Genomic DNA, 18121 nt, shown 5'->3' on the forward strand with positions numbered 1-18121 from the left:
TACCTATCTATCTTAAATAACTATTAATTTTTTTGTGTCACTACACACTCAAGTTTGCAATGCTAATAATAATGTGAAAATTCAATCATACCGAGTACATACTTAATTCATTCGATTTGTTGTAATATTTACAATTATGAATACACATGCCCATTATTCTAGAATAAATTGTATTGGAAAACAGAAACAATACCAAAATTGCACCATACTGAACAAATCCCCGATTCGCCCCTAATTAATTATTTCAAAAAACAAAATATACTCGTACACGCGATATTTTAAGGTGCATGCATTTTATCATATTCTATACTTTTACTCACTTCACTTTTGTATAATTATAAGTATGTATTAAAAACAACGATTTGAGGAACTTTATGAAAAGTTAATTTTTGTTGTCTTTCGTTTTGTCAATATAATAAAATAAAATGCTTGCCGCAAAAATTTTATAACCACAATATTAAAAAAATTTGATGTGATCAGAACACTACCGACCGCAATATTGTCTAGATTAGTAAAAGTATTTCAGAAGATTTTAAAATGCCTTTTGACCACTTCCTTTCAATTTTAGGGACAATAGTAAGCTGTTAGTTAACATACCTAGAAAAGTGTAAATTTCAGAAGAGAATTCGATTCGATAACAACCAAAAATCAAATCCATCAATTCGTTCCGTAGATATTGTAAAAAATGTAAAATCGGCCCCCAGATCAGTTTCCGAGACCTGATCTTTCCAAAAAATATAGATTCATTGTTCTAACACCTCGAATTTAAAGTTGCTAACACCTGACTTCTTTCAAAAGATACGAGGTTTCGCATACAGTCGAACGAAGCTAATATATGAAATTTTAAGTAATTCTGTTAAATATTTTCTTCAAAATGATCAAATATGCAAAACAGGTCCGTTAAAAGGTCCAATTCCCGAGGCCTGATGTACCCCAAAAGTTGATCAATCCGTGACATAGTTGAAATAAACTTACATAATGACAAAATTTCATCAAAATCGGTTTAGCCAAACTCGAGACAAACGCTTGCACACACAGATTGACATACCGACATTTCTCTAAAAGTAGTTTATTTATGCTTCCGTACTATGGAGAAGTGCGTTCCCACCGAAAACTCTACATCCAAAATTTGGTGCAATCACATAACCTACCCTATTGTATACACAATGTGGTCGCTAAAAATATAGAATGAAAACAACAACAAAAAAAAATAAACAGGAAAAGCAAAAAAAATCAAAGAAATTTTTTATTTTGTTATTATAATGGGCTGCATGTAGTTTTGATGTGTAGCAGTACTGCCAATCGTACCATTTTCATGATAGTACTATTTTTTTAGACTCTCGTACTATGAAAAATTTTGACTTGTTATTGCATTGATTTAAGATGTTAATTAAAATTTTTAAAAAGAGTTTATTTGGATATTTCTCGGATTTTTCGTAAAACCTAACGCCATATATATCTATCGTGCCACCAAGCGTGTGAAGAAGTTTTAAAATTTAAATTTCATAAAAATCACTTCGTGAATTCTGCTGAAAAATGCATTTAAAAAAATGTGAAAAATTTCAATTTTTAACGTAGTCTACCTGTCCTGTCTTCCAAATGGACAGCTACTGAATACTGAATTAAAGAGTATAATTTTTTAATAAGAAATTAAATTTAAAAAGAAATTGAAAAAAAAGAATGGTTAAAAAATACATACGCTTTAAAATTAAGAATTACTAATTGCTGCAGAGTACTAAAAATTAATAAATTAATAAAAATGTGCCATTTTTCTGTTTGTGATATTTTTTTAAATTCAATTTATGGCAACCCTGTGGTGTAGTTCAATTTACTCATTTTTTCTAATTTTTTTTGTTTGTTATTTTTTTATGATTATTTTGTTTCATTGCTAGCAAAGAAGGTAAATTTGAATTTTTCAATATATTTAAACAGCTTTTATAAGAGATTAAGACGTTAAATTGAGTAGATCGTGAGTTCGCATGAAAATATTTTTTTGTTTGAATATTAGGATGTAAAAAATCTGTGTTTTTTTGCTATTTTGTTTACCGTAAAAAAATTGTAGAGTATTTTTTATTATTTTATAAATTTCATATATTACTAAATAAAAATAATAACAGAAAAGTGTTTACAAAGTTATTTTAAATTAAATTTAAAAATTGTAGTTAAAATAAAATAGTTTTTAATTATTAAAAGAAAATAATGATAATTCTAAAAGATATTAAACAACAATCGTGGGAGTTCTCTTAGTTGCCGTTAATAACTGAAATATAAAAAAATACATGCCGGTATTAAACAACAATTTTTATGAATGGAAAGGTTTATTTCGTTTAACTTTTAATATCCGTGAAAATATTAAAATATATGTACATATAATATTTGTGAATATGTATAAAAAAGGACATTATTAAATAAATTGTGAAAAAGTATTTAAAATACGAATAAAAATTAATTCAGAAAAAAAATCGGAAGAAAAATACATTATTTTTTTAAAATGCATTATATTAAATAATATTTATTGAAAATAAATAATTAAAAAATCATTTAATAAGAGGAGAGTCGAAATCGGTAACTCTAGTCACCGGGTACAGAGAGAAGCGTAATAGCCCTTCATTTTATCTTTTTTATTTTCTTTTTAATTCTCGCCCTTTTTGCATTTTATGATATTAGGTGCATCCAGATGTTATACAATGTGTTTATAGCAGTCGGTAATTATAGACTGGTATTAAATTAAATAACATTAAAATCAATAAAAAATGGTAAATATATTTATTGAAAATAAATAATTAAAAAATCATTTAATAAGAGGAGAGTCGAAATCGGTAACTCTAATCACCGGGTACAGAGAGAAGCGTAATAGCCCTTCATTTTATCTTTTTATACCCTGCACTTCGTGAAGGGTATATTAACTTTGGTATGGAGTTTGTAACTACTTGAAGGAGTCATCTGCGGTATGGACATATATATATATTCTTGCTCAGCGTAAAATTCTGCGTTGATTTAGACATGTCCGTCCGTCCGTCCGTCCGTCCGATCGCACGATAACTCAAAAACGAATAATGCAATCGACACCAAACTTTCACAAGTTGCTTCTTTTGTGCCAAGGACGAACCCTATTGTTATTGGACCAGTTCGGACAGCGGGTTCGGGTAGCTGCCATACAACTCAAAGAGTTTATTTTAATTATTTCAAAAACTAATAAAGGTACAAATATAAAATTTTGTATACATGTGTCCAATTATATTCTACACATGCTCTAAAAATTTTAATGAGATAACTGCACCGGTTCGGGTGGCTGCCATACAACTCTAAAAGCAAATTTTTTATATTCGGCAAAATCATAAAGTCAGATTCATGAAACTTGGCAGTTGTGTGTCCAATTATAGGTCAAAGATATTTCTGAAGTTTTGGTGGAATTGCTTGACAGGTTCGAGTAGCTCCCATACAAGTCCAAAAGCTTACTTTAAATATTTGAAAAAATAAAAAAGTTAGATTCATGAAACTTGGCAGTTGTGTGTCCAATTATAGATCAGATATACTTGCGAAGTTTTAGTGGAATTGCTTGACAGGTTCGGGTACCTGCCATACAACTCCAAAAGCTAATTTTAAATAATTGGAAAAATAATAAAGACAGATTCATGAAACTCGGCAGTTGTGTGTCCAATTATAGGTCAAAGATATTTCTGAAGTTTTGGTGGAATTGCTTGACAGGTTCGAGTGGCTCCCACAGAAGTCCAAAAGCTTATTTTGAATATTTGGAAAAGTAATAAAGTTAGATTCATGAAACTTGGCAGTTGTGTGTCCAATTATAGATCAGACATATCCGTGAAGTTTCTATAGAATTGTTTCACAGGTTTGAGTAATTGCTATACAACAATGAAAGGTGCAGGGTATAATTCAATCGGTTCATACCGACTGAAACGTTTTTACTTGTTTATTTTCTTTTTAATTCTCGCCCTTTTTGCATTTTATGATATTAGGTGCATCCAGATGTTATACTATGTGTTTATAGCAGTCGGTAATTATAGACTGGTATTATTTTTTTTTTATTAATGAATTGTCTCTTGCGTTTTTGTTTGATTTTTTACTTCAAATAATAAAAAAGTTATAGAACATTTATTGTATATTATTATTCTCTAAGTTTTTTATTTATTTTTTTTTTGTGTAAATAGTTACGGTATGGTATTGCATTTCCGTTTTTAACCATAAAAATATAATACAAAAAAAAAACGAAAAAAAAAAAAGAAAATCTTTATGCTTAGCGATTTTAGAGTACAACATTGTTTTTTGTATAATATTGTCAACTTTGGTTTCCCTATTTTACATTTCTTTCCAATTTATTTTTTATTATTATTTCATGTTTTTTACCTTTTTTCCTAGGTTATTCACACCAACCACCGTACTTACATATATGTACATACCCGAAAATAAGTAAACGATGATAATTACTGTTTGAAAAGATTTACAAAAAAACAATGGATGTGCTCAGCACATAAGCGATAACAAAGTCTACTAGTCACAGACTTTCCTTTAAAAATTTATTTAAAATTTTAAGTTATAGTGAGTAAGCTGCAAGTTCAGTATCAAATATCAAAGAAATTTGTGGATTATTTGTTTATATATATGTCGGCTCATGGCAAACGAAACAAATATAAATTTTTAAAATAAAATGATTTTCGAAAAAAAACCAATTCTGAAATAAAAAGAAGATCTATGTATACCCGTACGAACGTATGTTCGAAGGGTTTACATAGGAAAATGATTTATTATAGTAAATGCCAGAACTCTATTTAAATTGGATATGATCGGAATACTGGCTCGGATAGCTGCCACACTACTTCAAAATTTATTTGACTATACCTTAGAAACCATAAAATCCATGATATTGAAATTTGACACAAACGAATATATTAGTAGGGCCAATGTGTCTGATAAAATTCGTTAAAATTACTTGGCTCCTTCTGGTACCTGCCATACAACTTCAAAAGTTATTTGACTTTATTGCAGAAACTATAAAAGCTACGGTATTGAAATTTCACACGAGCGAATATATTAGTAGGGCCAACGTGTTTGATGAAAGTCGTTGAAATTGCTTGGCCAAAAGTTATTTGGCTATACTTCAGAAACTGAAGTTGAAAACAAAGTACTGAAATTTGGCCAAAATTAATATTGTAATATGGCAATTTACATAATTATTTATGTAAAAAAAATAATATTGTAATTGTTATTTATAAAAAAAGTAATATTGTAATATGTAAACAATAAGTATTTTTCAAATTTTGCAAAAGCAGAAAAAAAGTGACTGGCTTCTTCTATCGCGGCATGTTATTTCTGAACTTTAAAAGAAAACAAAATGGCCGTTAAAATTTATCGTTATCTAAAACCCGTTTTTTCCAAATTTTTAATGCCGTTTTTCTGCTATACTGTACGTTACAGGAGTCTGAAATTTTGGCAGTTCTTGAATATTCATAAATAGTTTATTTCGTTAGAAGAAAATGTTTTCTCATCTACACCCCCTCACAAGTTATTGCTTCTCGAAATTTGTAAAATATGAATATTTGGCACCTTATATTTCCCAAACTGCAAACTTTTTCAAATTTCTATAAACGCAAAAAGCTAACGGTAAACTCCATCGCATTAAAAAATATAATTATTTTCCTTAACTCACACAATTAACCCTTAAAATCGAGCATTATGTTAACCCCTCTTTAAGGTAAAAGTGCTACAATACAAACCATTGGTTTGACCCAACTTTATTGTTTTTCATATTTTCGGAATTAATCATATATTTAAAATTTGCATTATCAGTTGTAAATTCCCTTTTTTTTTGTTTTATCAATGTTTCGTCAATTCATTCAATTGGCATATAAGTTTATAACATTAAATAAATAAATAAATAAAAACAACAAAGTTTTGTCTGTCTATCCAAGAATGTAATTTTATATTTTCTGTTGATTTTCTGTTGTGTTCTTCTTCAGTTCCTTAATTTTCATACTACGTTTCGTCCCTCTTTCTCATATACTAAACTTGTAGTTTTGTAGTTATGAAATTTTGTGTCTTCTCTTTTGAATCTAAATTTTTTGAGGCGAACGTTTGAGTCTACTAATACAAAAAAAAAAATCGGTTTTTGTCTTTTGTTCATTAGAAAAACGATGAAACAACCCAAAACTATTGTTTTCTTTTATGACAATGTAAAGAATAATATAAAATATAAATTGCGTTTTTAGAATACAAAATTTAATTTTAAAAAAAGGTAAAAACTCTCAAAATCAGGTAAGAATTTTTAAAATTAGGTAAAAATTTTTAAAATCAGTAATTTAACATTTGTAATACATGTACAACATGCCAGTTAAATTTAAACTAATTTACCAGAAAACCCATAAAAATGACAATTGAAAAAATCGAAACGCTGATACTTATTAAGAAAAAAAGCACATAACCGACCGCCTATTCTAATCTGATGTAGTCAGACAGACTGCAATGTGTGTTGCCTAGTTTGATGAAAGTGTTACAGAATATTATGAAAATGCCTTTGACCACGTCCTTTCAATTTTAAGCTTACACTAGTAAGCTTTTAGTTAACATACCTAAAAAAGTGTAAATTTGGTTAAAATTTCGCTTTGTGTCATCTGAATTCTCAGAAGACTTCGAGAAATCACTTGAAAAACTCACTTAAAAAATCACTTGAAAAAACCTCTAGCTAAAAAAGACAAAATCCCAGCTTTTTACCATGAAAACATTACCAAAAAATCATCGTAAAGAAAATAATTCAAAAAAGTCACTCAAAACATCACTTGAAAATGTCACTCAAAAAGGCACTTCAAATAATCCCTTAAAAAAGTCACTAAAAAAAAACGCTCTAAAAAATCACTCAAAAAAGTCAAACTTTCCCGACGAAGAGCTGTGTCTAAAGGTCCAGACTCCAGCTTTCTACGTTAAGCCGTTTTCATGCTAGAGCCATTCAAAAATGTCATCAAGAATGTCATCACACGACCGACAAACAAACTAACATACGATATAAAAATTAACATTCAATTTAGATGAACCTAAAATTTTAAAACATGCTTATAAACATTATGTAAATAACGTAAATAAAATAAGTCTTCAGAAAACAACAAAAAAAAATCAATACACTATGCTATACAAATTCAATACCACTCATTCTGTTCACAGGTAAAGTGAAAAAAAACTTGTAAAACAAAAACAGGTGAACAATTTTGTTCGTGAACAGAACTTCTTCCTACATACCGTTAAATGTGTGCAGAATCTACGTACTTTATCAACTAATAACATACATATGTTTATCTATTATAATTATCGTGTTTCTTTTTACTTTTTTTTTGCTTAATATAATGCTTGCGAAGTACGATATTATGACATATTATATTAGTAAGATTTAAGTTGAAAACAGAACAATGTCAAAATTCATACAGAATATACATATTTATGAAAATGGGGCTAACCAGAATAGAGCAAAATTACCATTGCGGATTTTACCGTTGGTTTTTAAATAGTCTATAATCCATCAGGCTATTTAAAACCAAAAAGATTTTAAATGCAAAATACTGAACATTTGATATTGCTGTTCCGCTGTTGCTCTGGGCTAGCAACGCAAATCCGCCGAAGTCAGTCACAGCTTTAGTTTTGTTTTTATATTTTTTTTAAAGTCAAATAACTAAAAAAATAAGCTTAATTTCTTTCGAAGAACAAAAAACCTAAAATTTTAAGCTTTTCTAATTATTTAGTTTCCATAAATTTAAGAATTTCACCTGTGTGTGATACAGAGATTGGTTACCAATGATTGGCTGAAATAAGTTTTTTTTTGGATTTTCTAACTTTCTAAGATGCTGCAATATGCAACGTATTTTTGTTTTTTTAGTTTATTTAATTTTTTTAAAATATGTATGTGCAGTTTTTTGGAATAACCGATTAAGTAATCAGGAAAAAAAATTACTTAAAAAAATTCGTTTTTCGATTAAATAAAAGCCGAAGATGGGTGCCTCAGGCGTCCTTAAACATGTAGTTTCGACATGAAGATGTAGATTCCTTAAATAATCGCCTACTTTTCAAAGTATCCGCTTTTATTTTATTTTTGTTTACACATTGGTAATTTTTTCATAAACAATGTGGAAATAAAGCAGATTCAAAAATGAAAATATTGTTGAATAAGAAAGAAAAATGTGGACAGACCCAATCGGATGTGTGGGAAAAACAAATTTTATTTATAGACACAATGCTGGTCTTCAAAAAGATTGAAAATTTTTCGAGACATTTTTCAATAGACAATCACAGGATAAATTTTTTGAGAATATGCGTAACAATATATGAGAAAATATAATATATAAAAATATATTTAAAAAACTCTGGAATTCTACCCCAAATAGTTTAAATAAAAAATAATCTCTAGAATCTTTTAAAAAATAATATGTATATATAAGAGACCAGCTGGACAGGCGAGAGAACATTCTACAGGGTAACAAAAAAAATCTTTTTGAAAAAGAATAAAAATTTTGTAAACAGATAAAGTGACAGCAAATTCTTGTTTTTCTTTTTTTCAATAAAAAACAACTTACTTAAAATTATTATGCAGGTACTTAAAAAAAGTCATAAAAAATAAAGAAGAAAATCATGACTACGCATACATTATTGAAATTTAAAGAGCGTATAAAATGTTTATATATACCATAATATTGAATTAATATGTATGAACATGTATTTTCATATATAGTAAACACTTGTATGTATTTTTATGCATTTCATGCAATGATGTTGAAAGACAGCAAAAAACTCTAGGCATGAATTGTTTATTAATTTTTTTCACGCTCTTATTTTTCAAAAGAAATTCTCAAATTTTTTTTTATTATTCTTGGGTTTCCTCTATCTTCATATTATAGCTTCAGAGAAAATTTAATAAAAACTATATTTTGCAACTAACACATTTAGAAAAATGAAAAATGCCAAAAGCTAAAAAGAAATAGAAAAAAATATAAGTTAACCATAAGTCTAAAAAGAAGGGCGAAAAAGTACTAAAAACAATGCAGTGCTATAGGCAATACAACTGACATTTTAGAAAAAAGTCTTAGGGGCCTTATGGACTAAAAGGATCTCAAAGACCCTTCTTTTATAAAATATTTCCATCTTCATAAATATATAGAATGTAGCGTAGCAGTTTTTTTATACTGTGCCACAATATTTACTTATCCTAAAAAATATATGAATAAGGTTATAATCGGCCTTTTATCCTACTGTGTAAATATATAGTTCTCTTTATATTTTTAAATGTTTTATACTTCGTAACTTATGTTCTCTAAGATTATAAACTAAATCCATATTGTGTTCATATTATATCCTATAACATTCATAATATATTATAAATGAAAAAACGAGAAAAAATAGAGTTGACCTTGTCAACTCTGTGATACCCGTACGAATTTGTTATCCTATGTGCGAATAAAGATGCCATAACTGAATATGGGACAGACTATGACTTTAAGTTGCCGTATTACCATATTAATTTATCCAAAATTTCAGTATTGTTTTTTTTTTAAATACTGTGTGTGCCAAACTACTATTGAAGTTGTATGGCAGCTACCAGAAAGAGCCAAGAAATTTTAACGAATTTAATCGGCCCTATTAATATATTCGTTTGTGTGAAATTTCAATACCACAGCTTTTATAGTTTCTGAGATATAGCCAAATAAATTTTGAAGTTGTATTGCAGCTACCTGAAACGGTACCCCGATCATGTCCAATTTAAATAGGGTTCTGGCATTTACTATAATAAATCATTTGTAAAAATGTGGTGAACTTAGCTTAATTAGTTTTTAGTTATCGTTGGAACGGACGGACAGACAAAGCTAAATCAACTCAGAATTTGACGCTGATCAAAAACATACACTTGAATCTATATCTAAGACCATTATTTCTTAGCGCTACAAACGGTAGGGCAAACTTAGTATACCCTTCGAACATACGTTCGTACGGGTATAAAAGTATAAGAGATCCCTTTATTTTAAATTTTCAATTTAGTTTTTTTTTATTATTTTTTCCCGTCTTTTGAAGAAAAAGAAAACTAAGAATATTTTCTATATATGAATAAAGAAAAAAAATCAACAAATTTTTGAAAACCAACATAAATAAACAAAAAATAAGCACATAAAATGAAATATTAAGAGTTTGTTAAATAATTTCTATAGATAATCGTATGTGCACAATATATGCATCCACTAATATATTAAGAATTTACGAAATATGAGAATTATGAGTACACAATAGGGAACTTATCTTTGTATATTTTTAATAATGTAAACAATTTTACAAGTGCATTTTTTATTTTTTTTTTATTTTTCCTAAAAAAACAAATCAATGTATGTGAATAGTATATGTAAAAAATCAAATATATTTCTTATGTATATAGGATCTAGGGAATTAAAAGAAAACAAGAAGGATAAACAAAAATTTTCTTATGCGCTTCTTTCCCTTTTTCTTGTTTGTTTTCTTTTTTTTTCGTTTTGTCAAAAAGATTTCAAATTAAAATTTAAATTAAAATCTAATACAAATTATTATCTTTAAAGCATTTGATATATATGCCTGTGTTTTATTTGGACTTATGTACATATATTACATAGTCGGTGTAGGCAAATAAATTCTAAGGGTTAATTGCGTGAGTTAAGAATAATAATTATTCTTTTTAATTGCATGGCATTTACTGTAAGCCTTGTGCATTCATAAAAATTTGGAAAAACTTACAGTTTCGGTGCCAAAAATTCAAGTTTTACAAATTTCGAGAGGGAGTGAAGATGAAAAAAAATTTGCTTCTAACAAAATGAACCATTTATTAGTGTCTAAAAGCTGTTAAAATTTTTAATAAGATGAAAGACATCAAAAATTTGAAAAAAAAACGAATTTTAGATAACGGTAAATTTTAAAGGTAATTTTGTTTTTTTAAAGTACAAGTATAATATACCGCGGTAGAAGAAACAACATACTGCGGGGGTACAACCTTTAGAGGGGGGAGAAAGATAAAAGTTTTCTCCTACGGAAATAAATTTCTTGTAAAGAAATACATCTAAATTTCTATCTTTCAGGGTGTAGAACTTTTGTAAGCAGACACATGGACAGACGGACGGATGGACACAGTGAAGCTAATAAGCATTTTTTTCAAACATTTTTTCTTTTAGTTTATCCTCCTTATTTTATATAGTGTGGTCCGCTTATAAGCGTAGGCTAAGACTTATTGACAAATCGCGCATGCAACGCCTATCTTTAGAGTTTTTAAATCGGACCTCATATAAACCGATATTTTAAACAATATTATCATTAAGACTAATGCAATATCTATAAAATACGGCGGGCTAGTCGCCTACTTGTTTAAAACTCTATGACGCAATGAAACTTTGGCATAACTATTTATGATATCATGCACTAGCCCTATGCTTCTCCTAGAAAATTTAGTTTTTACAAAAACAAAGGGCACTTAAAAATATCTTCTTTAAAAACTTAACACGTAAATTAAGCTGTTTTTTTCTTATAATGAATGTACAATAGATATTTTTACTTGTTATATATCCATTTTTAGCACTTTTCTAAAAAATTTTTGAAAAAAAGTTAGAAGGCTGAAATTTTATATATACATAGATCTTTACTGGAGACTTATTTCCGTAGAAGAAAATCTTTCCCTAGCTTGTGCGCTTTTCATTTACACCGTACGCTGCAGGAGTCTGAAATTTTAGCAGCTCTTAGATATTCATAAATAGTTCATTTCATTGAGAGAAAATTTTTTCACATCTCCACCCCCTCTCAAGTTATCGCCTCTCAAAATTCGTAAAATTTGAATACCTGGGACCTGGTATTTGCGTAACGACAAGCTATTAAAAATTTCTATAAACACAGAAAGCTAACGAAAAATTTCTTGCCATTAAAAAATATAATTATTTTCCTTAACTCGCACAAACAACCCTTAAAATCGAGTATTATGTAAGCCCCTCTTTAAATTAATTTTCACTTTAATTCAAAGACTGCATAAATCATTCAACCTAAATGTATACAATCCGAGAAATCAAAATGTTATTGTAGAATAAAGTTAAAAAATCTATTTTCATCAAAAAAACTTAAAAAGTAACTGGACTAATTTCATTTAAAGTTCCTGATTCACTTAAGCTCAGTTAATTTCAAGCAAATATCATTCAGGAAGTTCGACGTGAGCTCACCAATATTGAAAAAGCCGCGCCCAAACCATCTGCTTCTCCTGACAGCCAAAGCAGGATAGTCACACAAAATGTGTAGAGTCGTCTCTACACATTTTGTGTAAAGACGAATCCAACATCTTGGCAGAACCTACACAAAAAAGAGTCTGATTTACTCATTTTGTGAAATTGATATTTCACCGGACAACGACTATTCCTCCGCATTGGTGCGATTTTTGTATTCCCTTACTAAGTTTACTCTAAGGCATATTTCTAATGCATATTTCGGCTTGAAACACCGAGCAATACGGATCCAGGCTCGTGCTTATACGTGTGTCCCATCGCACTCCATACACGCCCAAGCCCACCACCGAGTACCTTTTGAACCCATCAGTGTACTAAACACTAAAACCAGTCTCAAAAACTGGGATACCCTGTCCCCAGCTGCGTTTATCAAGAAAGAGTACTTTGTATTGCCGGTCGAAGTTATACCGCAGGAGACAGTAGTCTGAAATTGCTATCCTAATTGGGTTACTCTTGATGAAAGTTCCATGAGTGCCGTGGCCAATCTTTTCCCTGCGTCATTATGACCAGGAACAAGTCGGTAAGTTGTTACTCGTGTTTCTGGCACAAGAGTGCAGTCTACAGGTGCAACGGTGGCAGTCTAACGAATGCTTCCAAAGCAGCTCTTGTTTATATAGGTGCTTCCCCAGACGGTTTGGGGGAAATTTGCATGACTTCCTATTATTTGTTGGAAGTTTCTCCTTCCACAGAAGCTCACTAAATCCTTCAGATGCTCGTGTGGACGGTCACAGTGTCCCGCGAGATAGGATGAGTTCAGAAAAAATCGGAACTCCACTTTCCATAGATCTTCGAAGACAGAATCCTCTACGGAGAAGACTATGGAGCAACCCCCGTCCTTTTCTTAATCCATCCTTAGCCTCCCTTCAGCAACTCATCTTAAGGCTGAGATTTAGGTTCCCTATTTTGCTGAGAAATTTGTTTATGGAGAGATTGGCGATTGATTTTGCAACGTAGGTGACGCAGACGTTTTACATCCGGAGTGTTGCTTTCTGTCCTTTTCCCCTTTTTGGGAGGGTTGGTCGCAATATTCGATAAACAGGCCCTCAGCTCTCGAACCTTTCCTTGTCCTATCTGCAAGTTTCCACTTGGATTATTATTATTATAATTTTTATTATTATTTATTATTATTATTATTATTATTATTATTGTTATTATTATTTTTATTATTATTTTATTATTAGCGAGCACCAGCAGTGTTTCATTTTTTTGACATCTGTTAATTTTTTTCTTACTCTTTTTATATTATTTTTTCACTTGTGCGCTAGATGTTATATTCTTCTTATACATTATAAACAAAACACAAGAATTATACGCGTAGTGTAGCGGTACTGTGGAAAAACAAATATCATTTTTATTGACCGTATTGTGTATACAATAGCTAGGTTATGTGATGGCAACAAATTTTGCATATAGAGTTTGCGGTAGGAATGTACTTCTCCATAGTAGGGAAGTGTAAATAAACTATTTTTAGCACCCTGTCGGTCTGTCGGTCTGTATGTGCACGCGTGTATCCCAAGTTCTGCTAAACCGATTTTGATGAAATTTTATATGTAAGTTTATTTCACCACGGCACGGATTGATCAACTTTTGGGATATATCAGGCCTCGGGAACTGCACTTTTTAGCGGGCCTGTTTTACATTTTTGAAGATTTTAAAGAAAATATTCAACCGATTTTCTTGAAATTTCATATATAAGCTTTGCTCGACCGTCCCCAAAAATTCCTAACTTTTGGAAGAAATCAGGCATCGGCAACTAGGCGTTTACTACGGGCCAAATATACACTTTTGCGTATATAAAGAGAAATAATCAACCGTTTTCAACTAATTTTGCATATAGAGTTTGCGGTAGGAATGTACTTCTCCATAGTAGGGAAGTGTAAATAAACTATTTTTAGCACCCTATCGGTCTGTCGGTCTGTATGTGCACGTGTGTATCCCAAGTTTTGCTAAACCGATTTGGATGAAATTTTATATGTAAGTTTATTTCACTAAGGCACGGATTGATCAACTTTTGCGTATATAAAGAGAAATAATCAACCGTTTTCTTTGAAATTTAATATTTAAATTCTTCGTATTGAAACAATGAAATATACATTTTTTGGAAAGATCAGGGCTCGAAAACTGATCTGCGGGCCGATTTTACATTTTTCATCATATCTACGGAACGAATTGATAGAATTTCTTGAAATTTGATATTTGAGTTCTGGTTGTTACCGAAACTAACTGGCGAACATTTCAGGCAATTCGGGTAACACAAAGCGAAACTCTACTAAGAGCCAAATTTACATTTTTCTAGGTATGTTAACTATAGGCTTACTAATGTTCTAAAAATTGGAAAGAAGTATTTAACAGACTTTTTTACAATATTCTGTAACACTTTCACTTAACAAGACAATACACATTGTGGTCGGTTATGTGCTGACCACATCAGATTTTTTCATATTTGGTTTGTCGACTTCGGTCTTATTTTTACTCATTTTTTATGTCCTTCTTCTATTTATATATACATTTTCGGTTTTTTTCTCGTATTTGAAACATAAAATTTAATAAAGAACAAGGAAGAATGTATGGGTGCTTTGAACACTGTAATAGTTCCTCTTTCACCTGACATTTTTACCGTTTTTTTTTTGTATTTTTTAGTTTACAATATTTACAATATGGGCAAACATGAAAGAGGGTCGCAATATTATTATACATCTACTCGATTATACAAAATTATATAATATAATAATTTCTTGCATACCACTTATAACTATAGACATATATACAATAGTTTAGTATTTATAAGTTTTAGTATTATAATCTTTGCAATTGTGCGAAAATATGAATAGAGTATAAAAAGTCGTAAATTGTTAGAAGAAAGAGAGAGAAATTAGGAAGGAAGGAAGTGCACCGAACCGTTCAAATTTGAGAAAGGAAGGAAAGAGACGGAATGGTTAAGTTAATAAATTATATGGTAATTATATTATGGAATTGAAATTGATGCTTTCTAGTCATTTTGTGTATAGAGAATGTTGAGTCAATGCGGGTAGGGGAATCGAAGAGAAATTTTATTAAAATATAAAATGAATTTATTTAGTTTGTTCTCCCCTTTTGAAAAGAATATTTAATAACATATTGATACATGGAATATATGCACCGTTATAGAGTCTATTATAAAAACAATATTTTTGACTATCTAAACAAAATGGTATTTATATAATATTGTACTTTTTACAAAGTACACCCTGTGTATACTCTACATTAATAAAACTTTTTGTTCTTTCATATTCTTTTACAGTTATTGTGTCGAAAAAAAACTAAGAACAGTAAAAATTATTGCAAACAAAAAAAAACAACTTAATAAATGAATATTTAAACGAGAGTGAAAAAAATAAGTGAAACTAAACAAAGGTGAGAAATTTAAAAGAAAGGCAATAATGGAGGAATCGATATTTTTAATCAAAAAATTTAAAACTACTATTAACATACTGTTATTTTTAATAATATTAATACAAACTCAAATTAATCATATTACGGCCATTAAATTTATCAATAATCAATATCATGATATTATTATTGATATTAGAAATACGGTACCGTCACATAAATGTACTGATGTTTTAAAAAAAATTGAGGTAAGTTGAAATTAAATATTTTTCCTTAATAAATAATAAAAAAAAATTTTTTTCAATTTGAATTTTAATGATGAGCAGTTTCATATCATTAGCTGAATTTTGTGTTTTGAGTTCCGCCATTTTTCAAGTCAGAATCATTAATATTACGTAATTTTTAGAAAACTTGAACTACAAATTCATATTTTTTTGTAAACAAATATCACATACATTAGGTCCTCGATTTACAATGAATGAACTCTCTCCAAAGTTCAGTGTATATAAAACACGTACACATACATAAAAACTCATAAATTTCAAATATTTTCAACGTACATTGTAGTTCCACATTATAGCAGGTTTTAAATACAGATTAATTTTGTTTTGTTTTACTAGTTTAAAATTAATAAAAATCGTTTATGTGCAACTACGCGTGTACAGATCGTTTTTATACGTGTTTACGACAATAGTGACATAAACAACAATAGCAAGAATATTATAATAAAATATTTCAATGACCATTGCAAGTTCAATTTGTATGCTAAATTTAATAATATTTTGCATGCAAAAAACAAAAGAAAATAAAAAATACGTTAATGTATTACATTAATTAGATAAATCTGATGTGATCAGCACATAACCGACCGCAATGTTTATTGTTTAGTTAAGTGAAAATATTACAGAATATTATAAAAATGGCTTTTAAATACTTCTTTCCGTCAGTAAGTTTTTAGTTAACATACCTAGAAAAATGTGAATTTGGTTCTTTGAAAGAGCCTAGAAAAATATAAGTTCCCTCGTCCTTAAACTCAAATATCAAATTTTAAAAAATTCCACCACTTAGTTTCACAGATATGATAAAAAATGTAAATTCGGCCCCTAGTTTGGTTCCCAAGCCGTGATCGTCCCAAAAAATATGTTCATTGTTTTAAAGCTTTAAATTTTAATATAAAATTTCATGAAAATTGCTTGATTATTTCTCTTCATATATAAAAATTGGCCCGCAAAAACATCCAGTTCGCGAGGCCTTATATCCGAAAAGTTGATCAATTCTTGACATAGCCAATAGAAATTTCAACGACTGTTATCAAACATATCGGTCCAACCTATATATTTACTTGTACGACATTTCAATATCACAGCTTTTATAGTTTCTGAAATATAGCCAAATAACTTTTGAAGTTGTATGGCAGCTACCCGAACCAGTATCCTGATCATATCCACTTCAAAAAAAGTTCTGGCATTTACTATTATAAATTATTTGTGGAAATTTGATGAACTTAGCTCAATTATAATTTTTGAGTTATCGTTGGGATGGACGCACGGACGGGCAGACGGACAGGCAAAGCTAAATCGACTCAGAATTCAAACGCTGATCACAAACATACATTTAAGCTATATCTCAAACCCTTATTTCTTAGCTTTAATTAAGGCAAATTTAGTATATCCTTCGAACATACGTTCGTACGGGTATAACGAAGAGAACGTAAATTTTAGGTTAGTTTTTATGTTTGTATAGTATAAAATATGTGTGTAAATATTTTTTGTAATGATATACAATAATTTAAAATATTGTATGTATGTATATTTATATATTTATATATGTATGTATATTTGATTCTTTTAGTATAATTTGATTCTTTTTGAACAAGTCATTTTCATTTTATTGAGTGGTAGGTTTTTTTGATAAAAATGAATCTTTTATGAACGACATATGACTTGTTTAGTAATGTCGTCAAGCTAAAAAGTTTCGGACCAGCGAAATTAGCAACAACATTGTGGAAAAAATTGAGAGCTCTCATTTCCTTTCAAATATTTCTGGGAAACTCCGTGGAAAATGTATATTTAAAGAAAAATATTCATTTCTCAGTTTTCAGCTAGCAGGACATATCTAAAAATAAAAACTCTTTTGAAAAGGATGTTTATAGTATCTAATACATATCTGAAAATAAAAACTCTTTTGAAAAGGATGTTTATAGTACATAAAAATTATTGTAATATTTAAGAAGAAATGTTTTGATACGTTTCTTTCTAGTTCATTAATGGTTTTTCCATTAGTATTCGAACTTATTATAAACCCCCCCCCCCCAAAATCTTTTTGAAAATAAAATCATGAAATAACATATTTATTGTATGTTTACCCCAACACCTTTATGGTTAATTTTGTTTTTTCTTTCATAACTCAATTACTAATTCACTACTTATATTAATTAAACATAACAGAATGTTCTTAACTTATTTTCTTTTTTTAACTTTGTGAGG

The 18121-nt window shown here is 29.3% G+C and overlaps 1 protein-coding gene across 1 annotated transcript in view; it reads left to right on the top strand.

Annotated features, from left to right (window-relative positions):
- The first annotated feature begins 2143 nt into the window (after positions 1-2143).
- Positions 2144-18121, top strand: part of LOC129616764 (putative uncharacterized protein DDB_G0282133) — a 42579-nt gene continuing 26601 nt past the window's right edge. Inside the window, exons 1-2 of the mRNA XM_055532334.1 lie at positions 2144-2596; positions 15547-15883. Coding sequence (XP_055388309.1) covers positions 15686-15883 — 198 coding nt within the window. The 5' untranslated portion in view covers positions 2144-2596; positions 15547-15685. The remainder of the gene's footprint in view (positions 2597-15546; positions 15884-18121) is intronic.

This window comes from Condylostylus longicornis, unplaced genomic scaffold, assembly GCF_029603195.1.
Source record: "Condylostylus longicornis isolate FDR11 unplaced genomic scaffold, ASM2960319v2 ptg000286l, whole genome shotgun sequence".
Lineage (NCBI taxonomy): Eukaryota > Metazoa > Arthropoda > Insecta > Diptera > Dolichopodidae > Condylostylus > Condylostylus longicornis.